Raw genomic sequence first — 26,569 nt, 5'->3', positions numbered from 1 at the left:
CAAATTTTGTCTTCATTAGTGATAGAAGGAAAAAACACAAAAGAAAGTGTGAAGTATGAGCACTAAGTGGTGGTGCATTGGCTTTTGTTCTTAGCGTCTTTATAAGACTCTTGCTTAATTTATTTATGGAGCATTAATTATTTTGCAAATAAGGTATGCATCTAGACTGTGAATTAATCTATTTAGTTCATTATAAATATGTGATTACATAGTAACTAGTGAAATAAATATGATTGAGATCTTAGGGTTGTATGAATATGGGTTAGAACGCATATATATTTGAATCCATAAGTTAGGTTTATAATTTTTGTTCACACATTCAAATCTCTTTCGATTTGATTCGCATATCCTGAGTTCATAATTATGTCTTCATTGCAAATATAAACATAATTGGCTAGCTTATGAACACAGACAAATGTGACAATTCCAATATAATGATCTTTTTCTTTTCATTATACTCTCAACCTTAATTTAACTTACTTTTCTAAGAATGGCCCTCTAGACCAAATCATTCATAGTCATTTGGCAATACCCTAAGATAGCAAACATTAAACTAAGTCTCAAATAACTGACATGCGGATACTAGGTAAAGATTATTTATAAACTTTATAGTCTCATACAATATCAAGTAGATATGATGCTTATTTTCCCCTTAATAGACATAAATTGCACATGCGGTATGAATTATATGCTATGGTATTTACTCCTTTCCCATCGAACATATTTCCTTATCAAATACCATACATATAATAGTTTAGACACCCCAATGTCTAACTTTGAATTCACTTGTCCTCTCTTTCACATTTGAACTCACATCTAGCGTTTAAGATAGATAATGTGACTCAAATTATATATGGTTAATGCAATTACTTATGTAACATCCTCATTGTAGGCAGTTCTGTACATTCCACTGTTTCAGTGACTAAAGTCTGTTCGAACAGATATAATGTATGGAACCATAGTTAAACTAGAGTGAGGAGTCATAATTAAATTGAATAAAGATCAATTAAGGGTGTAGAAAAATAAAAGAAGTGAAGTAGGAATAGGTTAAATGAGTATAAGTCCCGATGATGGGTGAACTCACTGAGAAATGACAATGAGTTCAGTGTAACTCTAAACTCAAGCAAAACCCTATAAGACCCTTAATGAAGACTTAATTAAGGGGATTTCTATGAGTTAATAGGCCAAGAAAATGAAAAGAACTAAGCACAAAGCAAAGGAAGATAAAGAATTATTGGTATTATGGGAAGTACGAATATAAACCCGGTAAAAGCAAAATTTAGTCAATAAAATTTAAAGGTCCAATATTGACAAAAAAAAATGAGAGTTATTAATTTAATGAAGCTAGATTAGTTTAACTAATTGAAATTATGAAAATTAAATATAATTATTGAAAATTCAAATTATAATGATTATAAACTTCAAAATAATTACAAAATTGACATTTTCACTTATTTACAAATATGCCATTGAATATTAAATTAATATATATCAATAATTGATCAAAGAATTCTACCGTCTTCTTCCTTGTTTTCCCATCCACCCATGCTTTCTTCCTTTTCTCTCTAAATTCTCCATTAAAACCCATAAGCCAAGCTTTGAAACCCTAAGTTTCAACCAAAATTTCCTTAGAAAATCCATAGTCAACCCTAAACCAAAGCTTAAATTGAAGAAAGCACCTAAGAAACCACAAGAATTTTGAAGTTAGAGCAAGATGAAATTTTAGCCAAGAGGGTTCCATAAGGGGGAGTGAAGATTTAGTTGGATTGAAGGTTGATTTAGGTAAGGGAGAGCTTGAAGACAAGGTTAGTGCTAACAATCCCTATCAGTTTTGAAGTTTTATGAATTTTTGTTAGAGTTTGCTATAATTAGGAATTTTCTTTTTTATGCCCTAAGTGATGCAATTGAATGTTTATTATAACTCTTGGATGTGTTAATTATTTGAGAATGTTGAGAAGACATCAAATTGGTTGATGGAAAGTGAAGTTATATAGTGAACTTGATTCTGGACAACTTGAGTCCAGTATGGTTAATTAGCCATAAGTTGAGCTACATAGCTCCAATTAGTGTGAAACCAATTGGAGATGAAACCTAAGACATAATGCTAAAAATTTCATGAAGAGAGCCTGCTCAGAAAATAACCATAAGTTACTGTAATTAAGGATTGAATCCGAAATTGAAATTCTAGACCTAAAGAAAATGACTGAATGAACATTATTTAGTAAATTAGTCATAACTCACTCTAGGAAACTCCAATTTAGGTGATTATTGAACCTATGGAATTCTGAGACATAGGAGAACATTTCATATGAAGAACTTAGAGCTAAATTATGACCCTAACTCAACTAAATTGCTAAACAAAGTTGGTCCAAAAAACCTGTACTAGTTCTAGACTAAACCTGAAATACTGATCATTTAGGTACCTGACCAATTTTGGCAAAAATATCATAACTTAAGCTACAAAACTTAAAATTGAATGATTCAAAAAGGGAATTAAAGTTAAAACATAGGGGAACAGCTTTCATGAAGAAAGTGAGGCCAAACTGATTCTACATCTTGGCCAAATTACTAGGGAAATTTAAAGCATCAATTCTAGAATTTACTAAACTTTCACAAAATGACGTAAAATGTAATAGATACTTAACATAAATGATTTGATAAACACATATATTATATGAATATGTAATTGGGACTTATGTTCCCATTCTGAATGGAATGAAAATGCTATGAGCATGAATGACACATGAAATAAAATAATGAGACTTATGAATACATAATGATACCAAATTGCCCATGTATGCCTAGACATTAGTATATGGGTTGGATTGATTGGCATGCCAATTAGGGACCACATATGCAGTACTGCCCATGGCTTTCGAGCCTACTTCATGAATGATCATTGATAGACAATGTATGTCTGATATGGTTATTCTTCTGGCTTTATGCCTGCCCACTGGCTTTATACTTGACATGTTTTACTGGCTTTTATGCCCACCCGCTGGCTTTATGTCTTACAAATGTATACCTGATAGGCACATGGGGTGTCTAATTAGTATACTCCTGTGTATTTAGTCTTAACAGTATGTTATAAGTTACTTGGGCATTGAAAAGTATTAAGAAGATTGAATGTTAAGCAAATGAATGGAAAAGATCCCTATGAACTAAATTGTTCCTAAAGATTAACAAAAATGTGCAATGACTCATAATTAATGAAAATGCATTTCTTTGATGACACTACACACAGGAAACATTTATTTTTAATTATTTAGTTAATTTTTATTTTATTATTGCACCACTAAGCAATATGCTTAGCGCGATAGATTTTTCCCTCGTTTAGGTATTGGAGATAAAGCCCAGTAGATAGAGGACTGGGAATTGGATTACAGATCTGCATTAGAGTCGGTGTCACCTCAGCAGAGTATTTTTGGTAGGGCCCATGAGCTACAGGAAATTTTTGTCATTGTATATTGTACTTAATTATTAAGTTTGTAATGTAAATTCTGAATTTGTAAAATAATTATGTACATTATGTAAATTAATAAATTTTGTAAATTTCATGTATGAACTCAGTTTGTAAATTTGATATGGAATAAGATGGAAATGTTATGGATGAAGATGATAGATGATTTGAAATTGTTGAAAATTTATTATTGGAAATTGAGATTGATATGGATTTATTTAAACAGGTAATTGATTTTAACAGGTCAAATGTTAATAAAACATGGAAAACTCTTACAGTTTCTCCATTTAAATATTATGATTTAATTAATAAAGGAATTTAAAAATTTCTAATGAATAAAGCAAGATAAGATAAGGTGCTCCGGCACAGAATATGACATTCCCTGCTCGGCTACACTGTATATCGGGTGAGGGGCACTACAACAATGACCTCAGTACTTTATTTCTTTTCCAAGGCGACATTTCATGTTATAAGCTTTGAGCTCTTTATTATTACCACGTAAATAATAACAAGCTTATAATTGTCTCATCGTCATCCATTACTAAAGCTATGGAGGTGATTGCCTATGTGAGAAGGAATCATATATGATCAATGCATTTACTTGGCTTATAATGACCCTAATTCTTTCTCTTTTCCAAGGCAACATTTCATGTTATAAGCTTTAACGCAACACGCAACATTTTTTGACGTCAAAATTTCTATCTTTGATGTAATATTCTGACGAATTCGAAGATTCCTCAGATAAGGGAGTGGTAATAAGAAGTGCATGTGTTTGTATGTATGATATTTTCAAAATGTATTTGAAAAAAAAATGAAAATATTTTTTTGTTTGACCAAAGAAAAAAAAAATTTTTGTTGGGCAAAAGGAATTTTAGCAGTCAAAGCATGGATTTTCGACAGCTGAAGCCATTTTTACTATTAAAATTCATTTTTGGGTAGAATGGACTCTGGCAGCTGAAACTATAACTTCCAACAGCCGAAAGTCCTCTCGATAATTGGGGTATAAATAGTATAACACCCCTATATGCATAGCCTAGTATATTTCACTGTTTTGGAGATCGGTGTTGGTCCGGACAATTAAGGGGATTAGAACTACATCTAAGACACTTAGAAAAACCCTGAATGAAAATAAATAGTGATTGCCAGATAGTTAAGTATAAATAAGAAAAACAGAGTATAAAAAGTTAAATGAGCCGAGGGTCACAGCGATGATTGACTTTACCGGGAAGTGATTGCAAGGTCAGTTCTAATCCAACTTTTGAACCGGAAAATGTGACACTGCGGTTCTAAAGACTATTGCGAACCTAGTGGAAAAGAGAAAATCACAAAAAAGAGTTGATAAGTAGATTAAATAATTAGGTCAGGGATTCGAAAGAAATATTGAATTACTTACGAACCGGGTCAAACCGATGAGGGGCAATTTGGTCAATTCACCCCTAGAGGTGACTCCTGACCTAACTGTCCAATAAAATCAGAAAAATGAAAATTTCAGAATCGATAATTAAATTAAAGAAACAAGGAAAATTAAGAAAAAAGAAAAAGAATGAAAATTTGATTTATTACCTCACTTGAATGATATCATATACGATGTCAAAATGTAATTATAATTTCCCCAATAATTGATCAAGTCAAAATTAACTTTAATTACACATAAAAACATAAAAAAAATGAAAAGAAATTTCATTTCTTCTTCTTCTTCACTTTTGGCCGAGACCCATACTCCTCCTCCACCTCCATTTGTAACCTCCATGAAAGCTTGGTCTCAAGCTTTTAATCCATACATTTAACCCTAATTTCACCAAAAATTCCCTATAAACCTTGCTAATTCCACTAGAAAAGAAGATTGAAGAAACAAAGTAAGGAAGAAAAGTGAAGATTTGGAGAATTAGAAATCAAAGTTGAGGTTAGTAAGTAAACTTGAATTTTGTTGTTTAATTTCTATGTTTTTAGTTAAGTTAACTTAGAATTTAACTTAAATTCAAACAAAAACCATTATGGGGGACTAAATGAAAAATTCGGCCAGCAATAGGGGGAAATAGAATTGCATGAATTTGATGGAATTAAAGTGTTAAATTAGTTGAATTAAGCATGTAAACAAGATTTATGCACTTTAATTTCATTAGATTACACAATTGAGGAATTAGGATTCTTGAGTGTTGAAATTAGGTAAAAAATCAAAGAAAATTATCAATTGATGCAAATGACCTTAATTGAGGTTAAAAATGGTCAATTGGGACCAATTGTGATGTGTTTAAATGAGTGAAAACAAAATACAATTCCGATTGGTTAGGGGTCCCAATCTAGCAGTTTGACCTAAGTCTCTTTCAGGGACCAAAACTGAAATTTTACTAACCCAATTGGTGTGAGGCCAATTGGGAACCAAAATAGATACATAATGGCACATTTTTCATTCAGAAACCATGCATAGAAAATGACATTAACATAGTGAACAATTAGGTTAAATCCGGATATTGTGTATTGCCACTGTACCAAAATGACTAAATGAACAGTCTGTTTGTTTAGCCATAACTTGGTCTAGACAGGTCCAAATAACTTGATGTTTGTGGCATTGGAAAGGTATGACATAGCACTACAACTTTCATGAAGAACACAACCCAAATTCTGCCTGTAGCCAAGTGAAATTGTCACCCAAAATTAGTGGTCCAAAACTGCCAGAACCAATTAAGTGCCTAGAAATTATGGGTAACACCAATCTGGCCAGCCTTATTCAAATGGCCATATCTTGAACTACGAAACTCCAAATGAAGTGATTCAAAAAGGGAATTAAAGATAAGATAATAAGAAACAACTTTGATGGAGGACACTTAGCCAAATTCTCATAGTAAACAAGCCAATGGACAGTGTAAAACATGGCACAAAAACTGAAAATTTGAAATTGTCATTAGGAGACTAAAAAATTGAAGGGGTAACCAAAACCAACAAATTAGGCACCCAAAATATGGTATGTGAGTGTAATTAGAATTCACATATCTATTAAGCATAAGAAAGTCAACATTTTGACTTGAATAGTGTCATAAATAGTAACCCCCAAATGCAAATTTCAAAGATTGTTAATTTAAGAATATTAAGATTAGAATTAAGTATACATGAATTTATTTATTGGATTTATTATAAGTTGTGACACTGAAATACTGCAAATTGTGTGTTTCAGTTGAAAAGAATACTAAGAAAGGAAAGGAAACATCGAGTCAAGGCCAAGAGGCGACTTGTACGAGATTTGTGCATAACATATAAATTTTCTTTGAATTTTATTTTGCAAATTATGTTGAATAAAGTATGAAAATTAAATTGTGATTTTATTTGTTCTGAAAAATTTGATTGAAAGGAAAAATGTGTTATAGGTGATTAGTTGGCATTTGAATGTTTAAACAATTATTAAAATAGTTTGAAACCACAGTGTCATTACCAAATGTCTGAATGCCTCACTAGCTTGACTAGTGGGAGGAATTAGTTTTGTATTCTCTCTCTGACTGAAGTGTTGAGGTGTGTGCCAGTAGAGAAAGAAATTTGAATGGGTAACCATAGATTTGAGCTAACTAGCCTTGGTATTCCTCATAAGCCTCTGGCTATTGAAATGAATAATATATTAATGGCATAATATGAATGTGTCTTTTTATAAAATTTGTTTTGTGACTTCTAAAGTGAAAAATTATTTGACTAAAATTTTAAATTGTGTTTTGTATCTGTGTACCATTTTCAGTACCATATTTGGATAAGTGTGATTTAATTTATGCTTAAATTAGTATTTTTAGTATGTTATGCACTACTGAGTCATTGTACTCAGCGATTGCTTTTTATTGTTGTCGCAGGTAGAGAGACTAGTAAAGCAGCCGAGTGAGCTGCCGAGGATCATAATACTACCTTTGGATCTTTTGTCGGGTATTACATTATACCCTTATTGTACATATTTATTTTGATATATGTGACTATATGTACATGTTGTAAATTGGTATTTAGCAGTTGTACAAAACTTGTAATAAAATATTTTTGATTTTCTGATGTAAATTTAGATTGATGAATGTAAATCAATTTTTCTTTATTGGAATGTAAATGAAATTATTCAATGTTATTTTTGAAAATATTTGAGTTGAGAATTATGAATTGTGGAAATTTGCATTGAATTGTGGAGATGGAGTAAATTTGTACTGAATTGGGTTGTGTTGGTGGTTGATTTTGATGAAGTGTAATATTTGGAAGTGTTTTCTACAGGTAAAAAATTTTGGTTTTTCTCAATTACAGCCAGCACTCTGCCGAAATTTTTACAAAATTTGTGCAAAAATAAAAATGGTCAAAAATTTTACCTAACTCTTAAATTTCGATTAAACGTTTTTAATACCTGCTAGAAATGCTCACCACCTTCAAAAAGTAAAAAAATTATTTTAAAATCCTTTGTAGTATATTTGATGGATTATCAGTAAGTGAAGTTCGATAATTAATTAGGTATACTACGAGATCATGTTATGCCTTATAAAGGGGTAATGAGTGACAAATAGCCCATTTCAATCAAATTTAAAAAACAAAAAAGTGAATTTCTTTTCTCTCTCATTTGTTGTTACATGCAAAAGGAAATTTTCTCTTTTAATCCTTTTTTGTTTGATCTTTTAGAAGCTAGAAGTCTTGGATTGGTTGGAGAGTTCAAAAGTTCGAAGTATCTTGAAGATTTCCTCTAATCTCTCTACCTAGTTCCAGAGGAGAAAGGTGATTTTCCCTCTTTCCAATTGACTTTTTCCTACATGTTTTTTGTATGAGTTTATGACTAGGAGGGTAAGGTCAAATTTCATGTGAGTTTTACATGGTTTTTAAGTTTTGATTTTTTTGGCAATGAGGGCTGCATGTTGCTTAGAAGGATGCTTTTTATGTTAAGTCTTGACTTTTGGATGTTAGATGAAGGATTGTTATTTTTTATGTTAAATCTAAGTGTTTATGGATCTTGAATGGCTAGTTTCCTTAGTTAAACCTAAGGATTTCTTATGTTATGGAAATGTTGATGTTGTTTGAACCTTAAATTCTAGCTCTAAATGGTTGCTTGTGATATTTGAGCATGAATTCATGTTGTTTTAGGCATTAAGAAGGTATTTATATGTTTGGATTGTGCTTTGGAGTTTTGGGGTATGTTTTGGAGGTTTTGAGAATAGAAATTCTGCTATTTTCAACTTGGAAATTCTGGAAATTTTCAATTTTAGTTGCCGAAGACCATTATTTTGGCAATCAAAACATATAGTTTCTTGAGAAAATCTAGAGAAATTTCAGTTTTGATAGACAAAGTCTAAGCCTTTGGCAACCGTAGTGACTACTGCCCAAAATAGGCACCCGATATTCAAAGGTTTGGTAGCCAAACTTGGTTCTGTCAACATTATTTCTCCTTTGATTCCGAGGTTCTAAAATATGATTTTATGATTCCTAAGGGCCTAGAATAAGATGTTTGATATGTATATAGAGTTCTAGAGTTTCGAATAACTCATTAGGTTCTGATGGTTATAGGATTGAACTTGAGGGATTCAGGAAGCTAAGGATCCAAGGTTAGCTACCGTTCATCTTAGGTGGTTGATAGGCTATAAGAGATGAGTAATTGTAACCTTAATAAATATAAACTTGTTAAATTTAATTTATGATTATCCTCGTGCATTATGTTATATTTATTTAGGGTATATATATCTAGAATACGAATATGTTACATAATTGCATAATTATTTTTGGTGCATGATGGATTATGGATGACCCACTGACTCCCCTTTATGTTTATGACTATATTATGTTATGTATATTATGGATCCATAAAATCCAAGGGGAGATTTTTACAATGCCTCTTAGTATGTTATGTTTTCAGCAAAAGTCCTAACCTCTTCAGAGACACATTCTCAAATTTGGAAATCCATCCGGAAATTAGCTGCTTCCCCCAAAGACTATTAACTTCATTTGGCATGCTGCGTTGGATATTTTGTCAACGAAAGGACTGTTGAATCACCACATCTCTTCCATTAGTCCATCATGTCCTTTGTGCAGTCTTGAAGAAACTCTAGTCCATTTGTGTTGTGATTGTGCACAGGTTCATAATGCTTGGAATTTATGTGGTTTGGAATGGCTCTGTGATGTATTAGGTCTAAATTTCAAGCATTGGTGGTTGGCTCTTCTAAACAGATGTTTGTCAGATGAAATGATGAAAGTAGCCTGCTTGTGTTATTTTGTTTGGGTTAGCAGAAATAAGGTAGTGTTTGAGCATTGCTAGTGGTGGCCACATAAGGTTATGAATAAAGCAGGATAGTATCATGTCGAGTATCAGCAAACAAAGGATATTGAGAGTGTGGATCCATTGCATTCTGTTTTGTGAGGCTCTTCTATTTGGTCTCCACCTTCTCAAGGCGTTGCTAAATTGAATGTCGATGCAGATTATTTTGCACTAGATATGGTTCAACTGGGTGTGGTTTTCCGAGATGAGAGGGGACTGGTTTTGGCAGCAGCGTCGGTTGTTGGTTCCTAGGCACCAAATGTTTCTAAGGCTATGGCAGTTTCGTATGGTTTGATGTTGCAATCTAAAGAGGTTCTGAATAATGGTCTGGGTTTTGTTATTCAAGATTGTCTTGAGTTTCTGCAGTGATTGTTCGTAGTTATATGTGCATCGTTCAGGTAATGTTGTTGCTCCTGCCTTGTCTAAGTTTCAGTTTAGTAGTGATGATGCTCGGGAGCAAGTTTGGGTAGAAGAAGTTCCATATGCTGTAGCTCATCTTGTTTCTCATCATATTTCTTTGCTTTAATCTTTTTAATGAAGTTTGTTTTGTCAAAAAAAAAAAAAAAATCTTATGGATATGGATCTACAAAACAAAACAGATAAAAAATGGGTCAAAAGTCTATCTGAGTGGTTTTGGTAAGAAACACTTGACACTCAAATTAGAAGTAATATGAGAGAATATTGTATCAGATTGATTAAAGAGAAAATACTTACCTTCATAAAATATAGACATAGGTTGGTTATGTTATAGTGCATAATTGTAGGCATTATTATTTTTGATGATCCTACCAAAATAAAGATTAATATTTTTTATCGAGATTCTTTCCTTTTATTGAGTAAGTCTTGATTGAACTGATCGAACAATCCTCCTGGCTGAATCATTAAAAACTATTAGGCATATATATATATATATATATATGGAAAGCTATACCAATAGCAATAAATGTAAAATAAAATCACATTAGTGATCAAATCATAATTTTCTACATGATTAAAGTTATTTTTCCTTAAAGATTTGGAGTATTTTTATTTTTTAAATTAATTAATGGTATATATTGAGTGTAATAAATTCTTATTGATTACATCTGTAATCAAAGTTTGAACCTAAATAAAAGCATTTTAGTAAAAAACGTTGTTATATAAGTTTTATATAATTAATTTCATATTCTATCAAATTTAATAGGAAATTGATTTTATTTATAATCAATTTCTAGAATTGAAATCTAATTTTATTCAAGTGAAGTACACAAAATTCCACATTATTTTGGGGATGAAATTGAACACAACAAGCTCTTAATTTGTGTTTGGAAATGGAATTTGAGATTGACAATTTTAAGTTTGAGATAAGTTTCTTCCACTTCCATCGATCTACTAAACAGAGAAAACCTTCTTATTGAAGAAAATTCAAATACAAATGATCCTCTCATATAAAAGTTTTGTTATCTAGATAGAACTTAAAATTATTTAAGGAGATGACCTTTTTTTGTGAGTTCTGATCAGCGGAGGATCCAAATTCAAGTTCTGAGAAGCCCACAACTGCTGCTGAAGTTGAGACGATGGAAAGCTGACTTTGCAAGTAGATGGAAAGCTGCAATAGAGCTGGTGCATGAAGACGTTATCAGTTATCACTTCTTTCAGCAACTTCTTATGTGGGGTATGGGAGATCTTGAGGGCTGCAGCTCCTGTTATACTAGGGTCTAGGACTGCATAAAGTGGATTGTTGGTGGATCTGTACTGAACAAGGATCTTGTGTCCATTTCTTCAATCATGAATGATATCAGGAAATACTCAACTTTCCAGATTATTAATATCAAGGGCAAATGTCTTATGCTTAGTTCACTCTGTTTCATACGGAATTTGGAGGGTATCAGGCAGCAAGAACAGCACAAAAATTGAAGCAGGTAAGCTCGAGAGACTAGAAGTATTTGATTTCCCTTTGTTTAAGCTGCAAATGCACCCCTCACTTCCTTTGATATGATTTAACAGCTTGATTTTTTTTACCAATCTTTATCCGAAATCAATTGCACTGTCTGTTTTGCTCGCTAAGATGTCTCATTACTCAAAAACACAAGAAAATCTCAAATGCCATCAAATAGCATCCACATTGGTTGAAATCCAAATTCAGATTATGAACAATCCTCATGGTCACATTGGCAGCTTGATCAACGTTCTACAACATTGGAAAATCCAAATGTATTAAAAAAAAAAAAAAAAATCCAAACTACAGTTGTTTGTATAATTGGTACACCAAAATCTCTCTTCAAGCAGTTAAACCATCCTCCACCCTATTTCATCGTCTCAACACACCAGTTGACATTATATTCTCACCATTTGATCCAACTAAATATTTGAACAAATCATTTCGCCACTGAACTCCATAACATCCCATTGCTTGCATAGCCTAAAATAGGAAGATAGCTCTGAGCCCAAGGAAGCAATTGGCTAGCTAGCTCTAAAATCCAAGAAAAGACGCAATTTCTGCAGGAGCAGTTCACGGGTTCCAAAAAGTGGCTTGCTACCAATAAGCCAATCCTTTTCAAGAAGGCCTGCTTTGTCACTAGTGAGCATTTCATCATGGAAAGCAGATATAATACAGTAAATTGAGGTCTTAAGCACATCAGCCACGGCATATGCCTTTGAATGTACTGGGCCACTTCTTTTTTTAGCCACCACAGTATCTCGTCTTCCTGTGCTTAGAGTAGCCCATTTAATACCCCCCGGCCCCATCAACTGATGTGGGGTCTGCACATTCGTCTTCTTCCCCATGAATGCTTCAACAGCAAGCAGGCAAGATAAAAGTGTCGAAGTAACAGCAGCATTACTACCAGACAGTTGAGCAACCCCATACCTATCTTCCTTGTGTGAGCGTGCAGTTAAGAAGGCAACTGTCCTGGCACACCATGCACATTGCTGCACAAATTAGCAACATTTGTCAAATTGGCAAAAAAAATCATCTTGCTTATACAAATCAGTTTCAGTGAAAGAAACTTGTGTTCAGAGAACTAATAAACAGCAGTTTCCGAGTTCAATTTTGTGTTGACAGCACAATGAAAACTTCAGTATAGCACAAGAGAGAGAGAGAGAGAAAATAAGAGGAACAGCAGTTTTTGTACAAGCAAAGCACACTAAAACTTGCTCTAACAGATATTGGCATCATTACAGAAGTAGATGGAACGAGCAAAGATGGACTTGATTGAGCCATTGTACAACCCAAATAAATCCAAGAAAGGCAAAGGAGCATTATGATACAATAAAAGATTTGAAAAGCTAAGCAAGCACAGACCAAAGGTTAAACATTATTATTAGTCCAAAGAGAGAACATGATTGTCAGCTAATCTCTGCAGCTCTTGATAATGAACATATTAGATATCAACTCACTAAATAATAGTTGAAGTTACTCTTAGATTCGAATTCCCAACTGTAACTGATACATTAAATATTAATATATCATAAGCAATACAAGACAGTTGCACACGGCTTAAAGCATGATGACAAGGGGAAGAATCAGAAGGAGATTAAAACTAGGCCTTGGTTTGAATATTTGGAATTAGAGAGTTTAAGTTCAAAATGTGAACTCAAAAAAAAAATAAATAAACAATAACAAAACAAGAAAGTGATAGCACCACTCCAGTGGGTATTTCCATGAATGACACGAAGTGTGAAGAAACCATTATATTTTCTGGGGTTTGAAGTCAACAAGTATCTCTCTGAATAAGCTGCTGCTAATATCCTTACAAATGCACGCTCTTTGGAATTCAACAGTCAACCAATATCCTTAAATAGGCTGCCAAAACAGCCATGCACTTGCAATAAATTGGCCCTCATATTTAATAGGGAGTAGCACACGCTAATCGCCTGTCCTTATAGAGAGTAAGGCCTTTGCATCCCTTTTTCTTTGACCTCTTTATTCTCCTACTCTTTTGCTAGTCATTTGTTATATTCTACTTTCACTGTGAGTTCTCACAATAATGCAGCTGTTATTCAACTTTTGTCAACTTACAAAATACACTAGGATAACCCTGTTTTGTGATAAAGCAACCGGAATTTGCTTTATGTCCTTGTTTCTCTTTGCTTATTTGGAAAGAATATGTATCCAGATATCATCAAAAAGGTTATGCTGCATCAGATAATAAGTTTCCTCACATAACATGTTTCCTACCCTAGATACAAGTCAAAACAAAAGAGATATCATATATGAATCCAAACTTGCACACTGGAATACCTAATATATTGACACTGATATTGATTCAAGGATCTGTTTACGACAAGATAATGTAAAAATGAACTTCAACCTTGAAAAATCCAAATGTTAAATTGAAGTGAACAATCCAAGCAGCAGTTGATTTTTCCATACCTGGAAGTTGTTCAGGGGTTTGCAATACTTTGGGTCTTGTTGTAAATCAGTTTGCGACTGGAACTGATTCGATTGTTGGTAAGCCTTATCAACAGAATGAGTTTGAAGGCCTTCACCCAAAGTAGAAGCAAGCTGCTCCAGCGGCCTCAAGCATACAGCTACAACTCTTTTGTAAGTCTCACCAGTTTCTTCAAAAAATGCAGCTCGCCGCCAAGTATCAACATTATTTTCACAAACCATACAGAGATCAAGATATGCAAGAAACTGTGGAAGAGAACCTGGGCTGCTCTCCTCCAAAGCTGCTAGGAGAGGCTCACTGGGATTTGTTTCTGCAGCTGCTGATCCTTTTGGTGGTGCAAATATGAATCTTTTCGTATGTAGCACCTTCACAGGAACATAAGGACATCAAAAATAGATCATTAGAGGTTATTTAGAAGGGGGGGATGACAACTACAGATGATAATTAACACAGCCCAACTTAACGTATTTCAACCCAAGTAATGCAGAAGTACATGTATGAGTAACCTATAGTGATCTGGCACTCAAAAGTGGCCATGAGATAATATAGATGAATATAATGCAAATAATGATGTTGAGACTAATGAAGCAGACATGTCAGACGGCAATCCTGAAAAAATTCATAATATTGACACAACAGGGACACATCTTATCAAATATATACTCCCTCCGTCTCATAAAAATTGGCTCACTTTCTTTCTTTTTTATTTATCTCAACTTATAGGCTGCTTTCTTTTTGAAATGGTAGTTAATTTATTAGTTTATTAATATGCATTAAAAAATTAAAATTCATTAGTTCCAAGAATAATTTAGTAACATAAGACATTTAATTTTTAATGGAGTAACAAGAGTGGAGGATAGTTAGGAAAAGACTAAACCAAAATTTATTGCTCGAACTATATTAACTACATTTTCTTAAACTACATGATAATAGAAGTACGCCTATCTTTACGGGACGAGGGCGTAATTTTTACAATTATATATGTATAAGTTCACATGTAAGGAACTAAACATACATAATAATCTGAATTGATCTTGTTATTCAAAATGCAAAAACGAAGGACCACGTATAACCATCCATTAATATAGAATTCTAATTCAAGTACCAGAAGTTATACTATCCATTCAATAGTTTTTGGAAATAAAATAGAAACAAAAAAAAAAAAAAAAATCCCATGAACTATCAATTCAATTCATGTTCAAAATCAATGGCATCTTGCTTATTAGCTTTCCATTCAATATTGAACAAACCACCCTCCAACACCAGTGCATTATGTGTAGACAACATGTCTCCTTACCATGTTCTGCTTTATTTAATTCAGATGCACCTAGGACAGCATCCCCTGTGTGCATCTACGTTGAATACAAGTTGTCAATATAACTCAACTCAACTCAACTCAACTAAGTCTTTATCTTAAACATTTGGGGTCGGCTATATGGATTCGGTTTCTACACTCTAAACGATTTTGAGTTAAGTCCTCAGAAATGTGTATTGCTTCTAGGTCATGTTGTACTACTCTCGTCCAAGTCAATTTAGGTCTACCCCTTTTTTTCTTTCTATCCTCTAACTTAATGTGCTCTACTTGTCTAACTGGAGCCTCCGTATGTCTACACTTCACATGATCAAACCACCTCAATCTCCCTTCTCTCAACTTATCTTCAATTGGCACCACTCCTACCTTTTCTCTAATACTCTCATTACGGACTTTATCTAGTCAAGTATGGCTACTCATCCACCTTAACATTCTTATCTCTGCAACTCTTATCTTAGACGCATACGACTCCTTCAGTGCTCAACACTCACTACCATATAACATGGCCAATCGTATGACTGTACGATAAAATTTTCCTTTCAACTTATTGGGAATCTTGGAATCACATAAAACTCTCGGCACGTCTCCACTTCAACCATCTGGCTTTAATCCTATGACTAACATTCTCCTCACATCCCCCATCTACTTGAAAGACTGAGCCGATATATTTAAAGTGATTATTTTGGGACAGTACCACTCCATCCAAACTAACTCCTTCCCTATTACTAGTTTGGCCTTTACTAAACTTGCAATGCATGTATTCTGTCTTCGTTCTACTTAACTTAAAGCCCTTTTGACTCTAGAGTACTTCTCCAAAGCTCTAACTTTCTATTGACTCCTTCTCGCATCTCATCTATCAGAACAATATCATCTGCAAACATCATGCACCAAGGAATACTTTCCTGTATATGTTTCGTCAATTCATCTAAAACTAATGTAAAAAAGTAAGGGCTTATAGCTGATCCTTGGTGTAATCCAATTGAGATCGGAAAATCTCTTGTGTCCCCTCCCACTGTGCGCACAATAGTAGTTGCTCCTTCATACATGTATTTCAACACTTGTATGTACCTAATAGATACCCTCTTTTGTTCTAACACACTCCATAAGACATCTCTTGGAACACTATCATAAGTCTTCTCCAAATCAATAAAAATCATGTGTAGATCTTTCTTCACATCTCTATATTTCTCCATACAAGTTGTCAATATAGCAACTGCAAAATAAGCATGAACATGCTTCCTATCTACTGATGTGAAGCAATCACAATACAAGGCAGATTTAAAGACTTGGGAATTTAGAATGATAACTAAATTTTGGATGAATTTGGAATTATAGGCTCAAGAAAAAGCAAATCAAGTCTATTTATGTTTTTTCAGGTCTTATAAATGTAATTCAACCCTTTAATGTGGAGCCTAAAGGTGAAAACCTTCTATTTTCTGTATATTTAATTATTTATTCATTTTTGGCAAACCATTTATCCTGCAAATTATAAGAAATTCTTGCAATACAACCTAGCAACTTGTCAATGGAAACACTACTTTATTCTAGCAATAGTCAGCATTAACTAGAAAAAATGCTAAAGAACATTTATTATTGATATCTATATCGGTTTCATAATGTTATTTCTTTTAAGGTTGCATCAATATATTTCTCAATTAGGTGCACCACTGCAAGAAATATTTTCTATTTAATTTGGAGGGGGGTGGGGAAGAAGATTACAGAAGGATAAAAGAATGCATAACTTGCAAAGTGCAACAAATGATAAGAATAGTGTTAGCCATATAATACATTATAAGTTTTGCTATTCTATGTTTCTTTTGCTTCTTCAAGTAAAATCATAAACTGTTACAAAGAAATAAAACAGCTGATGATCTTGTACTTCAAATAGTTCCACACACATAACTAAATTCAAACACAGACAATAAGAGGCAATTAAAATTTTTCTACACAAATTACTGATGAATCGTCACTATTGCAAATTGTTTCTTTATGTCTTTTCCATTCTTTCAAAAAAAAAATGTATAGAAAAGGAAAAGAAACAACAACTAAGCCTTAATCCCAAACTATTTGCTTATCAATTATTTTGAGGGAAAAAATCCAAATTTTTTCATGCAGAGCATAGGCTATCAGGAAACTAGTTTATTTTTAAGTCTTCACAATTAACAAACAAGTCCAGAAAAAAAAAAAAAAAAAAACAAATAGACATCAGATAGCATACCAGAAAATTTAATTTAAGTTAATTATATAAAAAGCTTTTGTTAAGTACCAGCTACATTATCCTGCAGAAGTAACACAAGAACTGTCTAAGAACCAACCTGATGTAAATGGTGACTTATTTCCCAACAGAGGAACACAGAAAGGCTCCCAGAGTACAGGATGATCTGCTCAGTGATAAACTTCTTTATTGTCACATAACTCTTAAACTGATTTGGAAGAAACAGAAGCAGCACTGCTGAAAATACGTAAGCTGCACTTGAGAGCTTTAAAGCTTGTTCAATGGCCAAAGGAAGCCTCACTTTGATGCTGAAGAAAGGGGGCCTCTGTTCCAGAGAAAGAATCATCATTAATTAGTCTCAAAACTGAAAAGTGAATACACTGATTGATTAGCAAAACTAAACTACACCCAATAATGAAAGTATTTATCTCTGAGTGTATAAATTATAAAACAATGTCAGAGTGAACAATTCTAGAAATAGATGACAAGAAAGCTGATTCCCAAGGGCCCCAATCAATTATAATTCAGATGTTAGTCCATCAACAAGCAACTAAAATATGTATGGTGGTTCTCAGAAGGCTCCTGTTTCCTTGCATTCTGGATTCATTGTGATCTGCACTTTAAGTAGCTGGAAAATAGCTGTCTAAGAATTTTTCATGATTGGAGCCCTTATGTCTTGAGCATAGTTATTAAAGGCTCAAGGCGTAAAAAGGCGCGAAGGGATCCTGGGGCCTAGGCGCAAGGCGCCTGGCTTGTCAAGGTTGGCAGCATTATTATTGTTGTTAATTTTGTTGTTGTTGTTGTTGTTGTTGTTGTTAATATCATTACAATTTATTATTTCAAAACTTTTTAAAGTGTTGGACAATTGTACTTTGCAGATCCCTTCTGAGCAGGAGCAGTTGAGGGCACGCCAAATAAGTGCTCAGGAAATAAATAAAGTAGAAGAACTTTGGAAAACAAATCCTGATGCTACCCTTGAAGATCTTGAGAAGCCGGGTGTTGATGATGAGCCTCAGCCTGTAGGATTGAAGTGTGAAGATGCATATCAGGTGCCTGTTGTAATGACTATTGCCAAATTCAGTATAGTTGTAAATTGTAGCATAGATGATATAACAGTTGATTTTTGACTTCTTACTGATGAGATGTTTCTGCAGATGATGGTCATGTCTTGCTGTTGAGTTTTAGGGAGCCTAAAAAGACAAGGGAAAATTCTTTTTTTAGGAGCCTTTTGAAAGAACTACACTTATGGATTTGATACCACATTCAATCTTAAATTTGCGAGTCATATCCACTTATATCTCCTTTACTTATCCTATCTCTTTTCAATGTGGAAATTTTATTTCACAATTCACACTTGTATTTTCTCAACAATCTCTTCTCAAATGTGCGTCTCTTCCATATTAGGTTTTATTGGGTTTGCTCCCCCCTCAAATGGAAGGCTTTCTCTTAACCCAAGTATTTAAGATGTCATCAAGAGCTCAATTACTTCACCAAGCCAACTAGGCTTCTTTTACCTAAAGTCACCACTCCACTGGCCTACCAAGAGTCTCTTCACTCTTTCATCAATGAGTAAAAGGACCATAGGAATTACCAAACCCCGTATCCATACTTGTCCTTGCCAAAACATTAACTATAATACCATTTGTTGAGATCTAGTGAGCCGAAAATGCCTATGGAGAACCTTTCTTGGTGGGCATTGCATAAGGTATATATTCATGGGCTTGACACCCTATTCAATCTAAAATCTTAAAACCTTAATGCAATGAGTTTATGTCATTCACTCATCGATTCTTGCATCTTATGTAAATTTGGTGAAAACAGAAAAAATTATTACCAACTACTGTTATTCGTGCAGGACGAAAAGAGTAGACTATCTTCATCTTCAATGTCAATACTTATAGAGATTAATCCCCTCATTTTTATCAATATCAAGGACCGATTGCCACTTGCCAAAGACAGTGACAAGTAAGTTTGAGAAAATTGACAGTTAAAAGCTCAGCCTTTGCATGAACAAGGATGTTTCCTTGAGTAACGCATACAATGAAATTGTGGCTGGAAATGAATGACGCGGTTCTTAAAGGAGAGGGAATTCACTTTGGGAGATAGCAAAAGCAATTTGAAGAATCTGTTAATAAATCCTCTGTTTGGTTGGTTAACAAAAGTAGCTTTTTCCTTTCTGTTATTTTGAAATACAACACTGAGAAAAAAGATGAACTAAAGAGCCTTAATTTCCTTATGCCACTAATGCACTTATAATTTTGCTGCTTTCATTATTTCATCAATATAAATCTTTAGGATTTTACATTAAGCGTTTTGTAGTCCATAAAGCAAAAAAAAAAAAAATCTCTCTGATCACCCACATATTATTCTAAATAATGCAGTTCACAGAATATAGACTCTAGGAACTAGGAGGCAAAATTGAATAGGCGAAATAAGCAACTTCAATATCAAAGCAAAGCATGAAATAAGTAAAAGATGCCCTAGGCTTACCTGAATAATGGGAAACTCCAAAACCCATCGCTGTTTATAAATATAAAAGCAGGCATAAAGCAATCCAAAAGCAAAACCTCTAAGCCCAATTCTTCCAATCAGCTGCACTCCATCATAACCGTCGTTGGCCCAGCCGCATACGCAAATCACCGAGAGAAATCCCGAGATGGAAGCCGCCGCCAGAAACAAAAAGAAACTAAGATAAAGGTTAGCCTGGCGGTGGAAATCACGGGACGAGAAATGGTCATCGGAGACGAAAAGGAAACGGAGGAGGGAGACGGCGAGCTGCAATGGGGAAGCAAGGGAATAGGGCTGAGGAGATGAGAGTAGAGCGAGTGAAGCAGAGAAGAAGAGCTGGGAGAGGTGAAAAATTAAGAAAGCAAAAAGGGAGAGGAGTGACGGTGATGCTAAATTAGTGTTGGTGAGCGGTGAGAGAAGTAAGGTTTTGAAGAGGATGAAGATGGCGGAAGAGGTAATGGATTGCCATATCAGAAACCCTAAAAATCGATTCTTCACCACCACTTCCGGCGGCGGTGGTGACGGTGAAGACATTTTTGGGACTTGAGAAGAACAAGAAAAGAGAGGGGGTTTTACGTTTAAGCTTGGAAGGGTATATAGCCTTTGAGAAGCGGGAATATGACCGCGTGCAACTCGGGAGGATCGGACAACTCGAAGACATCTGTATTTTTATGGAGATATTATATTTATAATAAGTTTAGAAATTAAATTTTAAAATAATTATTTTTACCTCAAAAAAATTTTTTATTAATTAAATAAAAAATTTCTAAATATTAAATTCTAAATTTTAAATCAGACTTCTGACTTCTGCATTTCAAATCCAAATCCCAAAATTTAAACACAATATTACCATATTTTCTGTAATAATTTTATTTGTACCATAAATTTTATGAAGCCAGAGTAGTTAAAGATTTGCTTCAATTGTATGAAATTAGAAGAATAACTCTTTGTCGAATAGCCAGAAAAAGGGTTCTGCTGAAATCAAGCATTCAATGCTTAACCTCTACGCTGTGCTCTGAGCTTGAGTAATTAGCAGCCAAATTCTGGTAGGGCATGGTTTCCATTAGGGATGGGGAGTACTCAGCGATAATTACCCTAGCTAATTTGATTAATATTTTAAAATTTAAATTTATTTTAAAATTTAATTAAAATTTATTATTATTTAAAAAATATTTAAATTTATTTAATTTTATATATTTTAATCAATAACTTATATAAAAAATAATTTTAATTAATAATTTATATTTTAAAATTTTTATTATTTCATAAAATATTTAAATTTTATTTTATAAAAATTTATAAATGTTATTGTTAAAAAATATATATTTTATATTTAATTAAATTTTATATAAATAGGTTCGAGTAACGAATACTAAATGTGTAAAATTCAAACTCATCTCAGATCTAATTATATATTAACAAACTCTAGTTTAGTCAGATCGAGTACCTGCAAAAATTTTACTCATTATCATCCCTATTCTTTGCATGTATCCTAAATTGAAATTATTATTTTAGAAGTTAATTAAGTATCTGTTTAGCATTATGATTGAAAAATCAAAAATTATTTACCAGGGAAAAATACATAATTTTGGATGTAACTAAAAAAAAATTTGAAAAATATTATTTTATTGCTTTAATATTTTTGTTATCAAAATTTATCAAATTTAATTTTAAATTATTTTTTAATACTCTCAAATTATATTTAAAAAATTATTTTATCACCAGCAACTCTAAAAGCAAATGTCAAATAGGTTTTAAAAAAATTCATTCAACAGGCCAATTTTTGCTGTAGTGGAGAGGAGAGAGATGATCGCTACAAGTTGTGATCAATCTAATCACAAGTATAAACTAGTTATCTTACTCGCGAGTTTGAATCATTTATAATTTTATTTTAATAATATAATTGAGTATATATTTTATTATATTTATATTTTTATAATTATATTATAAAATTTTAATAATAATAAAATTTTAATTAATTATAATTTTTATTCAAATTTAATAAATAAATTAATTAACTAATAGTTTTTTATGAGTCTTTAAATTGTTTGACATATATCAATAAAGGATAAATAAAATAGAAAAAAAAAACATATGCTATTGGCTATTTTTGAAATATAATTAATTATTAAAATTTTTATATTTTAAATATAAGGATTGTTTTTAAATATATACATATAAATAATTTTTTTGTGAATAATTATATATATATAATTTTTTAAAAAACAATTCATCCTTTTTTAATGTAACTAAAAATTTAAATAAAAAATAATTTATTTTAGGGATACCTAATATGATAAGTATAGTTTTATAATGTTTGAATTTGTAAACTTAAGAAAATTTTAAAATTCATAAAAAATATATAGTAAAAATAATTTTAGATTTTAATAGTTAACCTAAGATTTTAATAATTGAAACTTCAAAATTTATATACTATATAATAAAAGCGAGATTTCAAAGGAACAGTAAATTGTAATTGATTTAGTGGAATTCGAATTACAGATTTGCCCTAAACAATTGCATGGTGTTGCTTTTAGATGCCGCGACTTTTTGTCTTTTTCACTTAGCCATGTTTAGCCTTTTTCCATTTAAGCTGTTTACAATTTTAGCCACATTTATTTGACTCTCTTGCTTGTAGCCATGTCTCGAAATGATGCCATTTTAGACAGTCCTTCCATTGCCCGTAATCCATATTTACGATATCTTCTTTGGTATCCCTGTGTTTTTTTTACTAGTTGATATCTCTGAAACAGATTACATGGATACATTAAGATTTGTGTTATCTTTGAAAGATATGTGCAAACACAATCAGATTTTGGTGGATTTGTTACTTAATAGAAAAGATTTCCATTATCAAGGAGAGAGGGATAGATGAGAGGGTGAGAAGCTGTAAGATCTGATTATTGTTAGCCATTAGTGAAGTGATAAAGGGGAGATCGCGAGTGTAGATGAGGAAGGAAGATTGGGAAGATAAGAGAGAAAGAAGGATTGCGGGTACCCAACCTCAGCACAAAGCATGTGCATTCAACATACCTACGCTCCTCCATAGCATACCTCTTACGGGACAATATCACTCTAGCCATCGACTCTATTCCTAGCTACACTTTTGGTTGCATGCACAAGCTGCAGGCAGCTTGTTGCCTCTCATCTTACTTGCTTCGTATCCAGAGATGAAGTAATGCTACTACAAAAGAAAAATAAGAAGAAGAGAAGCAATGGTGTTCAATAGCTCACTATCAGCTGACGCATGGCAGCAAATAGCTCGCATTCAACTCCAAGACTATCTAAGGAGCCACCACCTTGATTTCATCTGCTGACTTCCCCCCCAGTAATTGATCAACTGATGATGGGTTGCCTTCTCCAATTTTAGTCATTTGTGTACAGCAACTCTCTTTCTCTCTCTTCATCTTTGAACTTTGATTCCCCTTTAATTCCTTTCACTGTTTTTATATTCATTTTATTTTTAAGTATTGCCTTCTTTTTAGTAAAGTCATTTAAAACTTTTTATTAAATATTGCCTCTTAAACATTTGATTTTTTTTTTCTCTTTCATATTTGGTGGTTATCATGTTTGAACTGTGTTTTGGATTCCATCAATTTTTCGGACAGATGGAGTTCCTTGCTTATAGGAAGATATATTTTGAAGAGTCTTTTACAGCTGCAAGCACATATAAATTGGAGGCACTTGAGGAGTGGGAGCAAATTGCCGCCACTACATTTGAGCATTTTGAACGGGAGGATAACATAGTGATCTCTCTTGAAGAACTGGCACGAGTATGTAATTATGGCTGTTGGCAGCGACAGATCTAGAAAATTTTTTTTTCCGGGTTCAATATATAAAAATAAATAATAAAATATTATCAAAAATATAATAAATAATTAAACTCAATGAAATTTAATACTTTGAAAATTATAAAAAAATTACAGTATTGTTAATGCTATCAAGATATTTCTATATAAGTAACTCAAAATCATTCATCAATTTATTACACGTAAAATTATATTATTTTATCTTCATAAAGTTTATTATTGAAAAAATTAGAGTAAAATTTTAAAAATAAATAAAATTTTAAATGCACAAACATGGTTCTTTTTTTTTTTTTCAACTAATCTTGAATTTTATCAAAAAGAAAGTTCAATAATTAAATTTATGAGTGGTTAATATATATAAGTGTACATATATACAAAGAAAATTTAAAAAAAAAAAAATCAGGGGTCAGTTGACCCCAATCTTTGTTGTAGATCCGCCACTGACTGTTGGGTTGTTTTATGCTTATTGGTCTATAAATGTCATCTTAAATCTATCATTATTGTAGGATTTGAGCGTTGGCCTTCAGCTTATTCATTCATTAAAGATTGGATCAAAACCTCAAATGAAAAGCTTAGTTACATGGTGCGACTCTTCTTAGCTCTGATACAATACATCATTAATTTTTACTTTTTTTTTACTTTTTTTTTAAATATCATTTTTTATATAAATTTTCCTCAAAATGATTGGCATTGGAGGACTTAGGGAGGTTTGGTTTTTTCAAGATAGGGGTACAAAAATGTGCATAAGTGAATATGTTGGTGAAGTCAGCTAAGCCTAAGATTGTTGAGGCAAAATTTTTAGTGGAGTTTTCCTTGGCACATCCCAATTTTTTGGAACTTGTGTATGGGAAATTGAGTTATTTCTTCATTTATCTTGGAAAAGAAATGATCTGATGGCAAATGTTAAACAACAATTGGTTTAAAAATTAAATTTAGATTGATACCATCATATGAGGGCCATTTTTATTCAAATAGTTAATGGTATCTAGGCATTGTTTGATTTCTATAATTGTAGAGCTTTTCCAACTCGACTGACGACTATTGAATATCACAATTGACTTCTATTTAGAGCAATTCTTTCTAAACTTGAGATAGAGTATAGGTCAAGAGAGGAGGAAGATTGTGGTGTGCTTGGTGGCCAAAATCTGTTGGATTTTATGAGGTGAAAATGATAGGGTTCTTCGTGCAGCTGATTTTTTTGATTTGAGATGTTATGTTTCGTCAACCGTTAATTATTATAAGAATAATATTATGGATTATATAAGTTTCTATATTTGGTCGTATTTTTGTTGTTTTTGAAATAACACTCAACCATTTTTTATAAGTAATAGGCCTCTACTGGATTCTTATTAGGAGAAAGCAATGGGGTTCTTTTGCGCAATGATGCAAAGATTCTTGAAAAAATTGAACTTTTAGTACTCTGATGGAATTGTTATGCAAATTTTTAATGCAAATTATCTTACTAATGAATTATTCAATATCCTTAGAGGGAAGGGTTCAATACTAGATGATGGAGTGTTTAGTTTGTTTTTGTGTAAGTCTACAAGAACTTTCCCCATTTTTAATGATAAAAAACCTTTTAAGCTCTATCAATTCGACTATCATAAGAATGCTAAGTCATTGTTTATTGTTCTGAATAGGCATATTGTGCGCAAGGTTTACTTTATTTCTAAGACTTAAATTATGTTTACTTTATTTTTTTTTACTTTTGGTTTTGTTAAGTTTATCAAGATTTATTCTTTAATGAAAGCTAATCAAGATCCAGCCTCACACTACGAACCCAAATTGTTGTGAAAGAAAGGAAAAAGAGCACATTCCATCTATCCTTTAAAATGTCAAACTATAATTGGTTCTTAATAGCCTCGCACTAAAAACCCAAATTGTTGTGAAAGAAAGGAAAAAGAGCACATTCCATCCATCCTTTAAAATGTCAAAGTATAATTGGTTCTTAATATGATTAAGCCTGGGCGTGTTGACATAGGGCCTATATTGCCAAACAAATCAAAACCAAAGCAAGAAGTTGGTTACCCAGGTGGGTAATGATTTGATCCCCTAATGTGGGGTAGAAGGTCACTAGAGAATGTAATATATAACACAAAATGCTCAACTGTTCAATGTAAAGAAGTGAAAATTTACAGTTCTTTTTTTTAAGATTCTACAGAACAATTTTTAGTCTATAGTCAAATAGGACTTTGAGAGTTATTGACAAATATATAATTAATTACTCAGTTTAGGGAGATTGACATGACTTAGTTCAAGAATATAGTTAGTATTGCATAGGGCTTTTTACTAATTGGTGGCAAACTAAACAAAAAATTACTAAAAGGGGGTGAGTCTTACACTTATTTCATATAGGCATTTTAGGCTAGTTTTGTATCTCTTTTGCCCTTATAATTGAGTATTTTTTATGTTTTTAGCTTTATTTTAGCTAAATTTTTTATTTTAGTTACTTTATATTTAATTTTTGAAATTTGATGTTTTAATAAGTTTTATGATGAATTAAAGGTCAATAATGCATTAGGCGATAATTTGAGGAGATTTGGAAGCTTGAAGAATGGAAAAGTTGAAGAAATTATGTTTTGAAATCCAAACCTACCGAAATTTATTTAAGAAGTTTCTTAAGGTATGCTGGATCCTACTTATGG

General features: G+C 32.5%; 1 protein-coding gene across 1 annotated transcript; it reads right to left on the bottom strand.

The window, feature by feature from the left end:
* Positions 1-11,811: 11,811 nt before the first annotated feature.
* Positions 11,812-20,773, bottom strand: LOC110653471 (uncharacterized). Its single transcript, XM_058145599.1, has 4 exons — positions 20,098-20,773; positions 17,708-17,932; positions 14,062-14,445; positions 11,812-12,617 (listed from the first exon to the last, which is right to left on the bottom strand). Exons 1-4 carry the CDS (start codon positions 20,647-20,649, stop codon positions 12,150-12,152), a joined length of 1,629 nt encoding a protein of 542 aa, XP_058001582.1. The 5' UTR covers positions 20,650-20,773; the 3' UTR covers positions 11,812-12,149.
* Positions 20,774-26,569: the final 5,796 nt, after the last annotated feature.

This window comes from Hevea brasiliensis, chromosome 4 (assembly GCF_030052815.1).
Source record: "Hevea brasiliensis isolate MT/VB/25A 57/8 chromosome 4, ASM3005281v1, whole genome shotgun sequence".
Taxonomy (NCBI): Eukaryota; Viridiplantae; Streptophyta; class Magnoliopsida; order Malpighiales; family Euphorbiaceae; genus Hevea; species Hevea brasiliensis.
The sequence above is the reverse complement of the archived record's forward strand: the minus strand, read 5'-3'. Positions and strand labels throughout refer to the sequence as shown.

What these genes read in the sequence shown, in the direction of transcription:
- LOC110653471 (XM_058145599.1), bottom strand. Translation starts at nt 20,649, where the DNA reads ATGTCTTCACCGTCACCACCGCCGCCGGAAGTGGTGGTGAAGAATCGA. An exon ending in TGGAGTTTCCCATTATTCAG is followed by an intron (nt 17,933 to 20,097) that starts GTAAGCCTAGGG and finishes TCTCTGGAACAG; the next exon opens with AGGCCCCCTTTCTTCAGCAT. An exon ending in TAAGTCACCATTTACATCAG is followed by an intron (nt 14,446 to 17,707) that starts GTTGGTTCTTAG and finishes GTTCCTGTGAAG; the next exon opens with GTGCTACATACGAAAAGATT.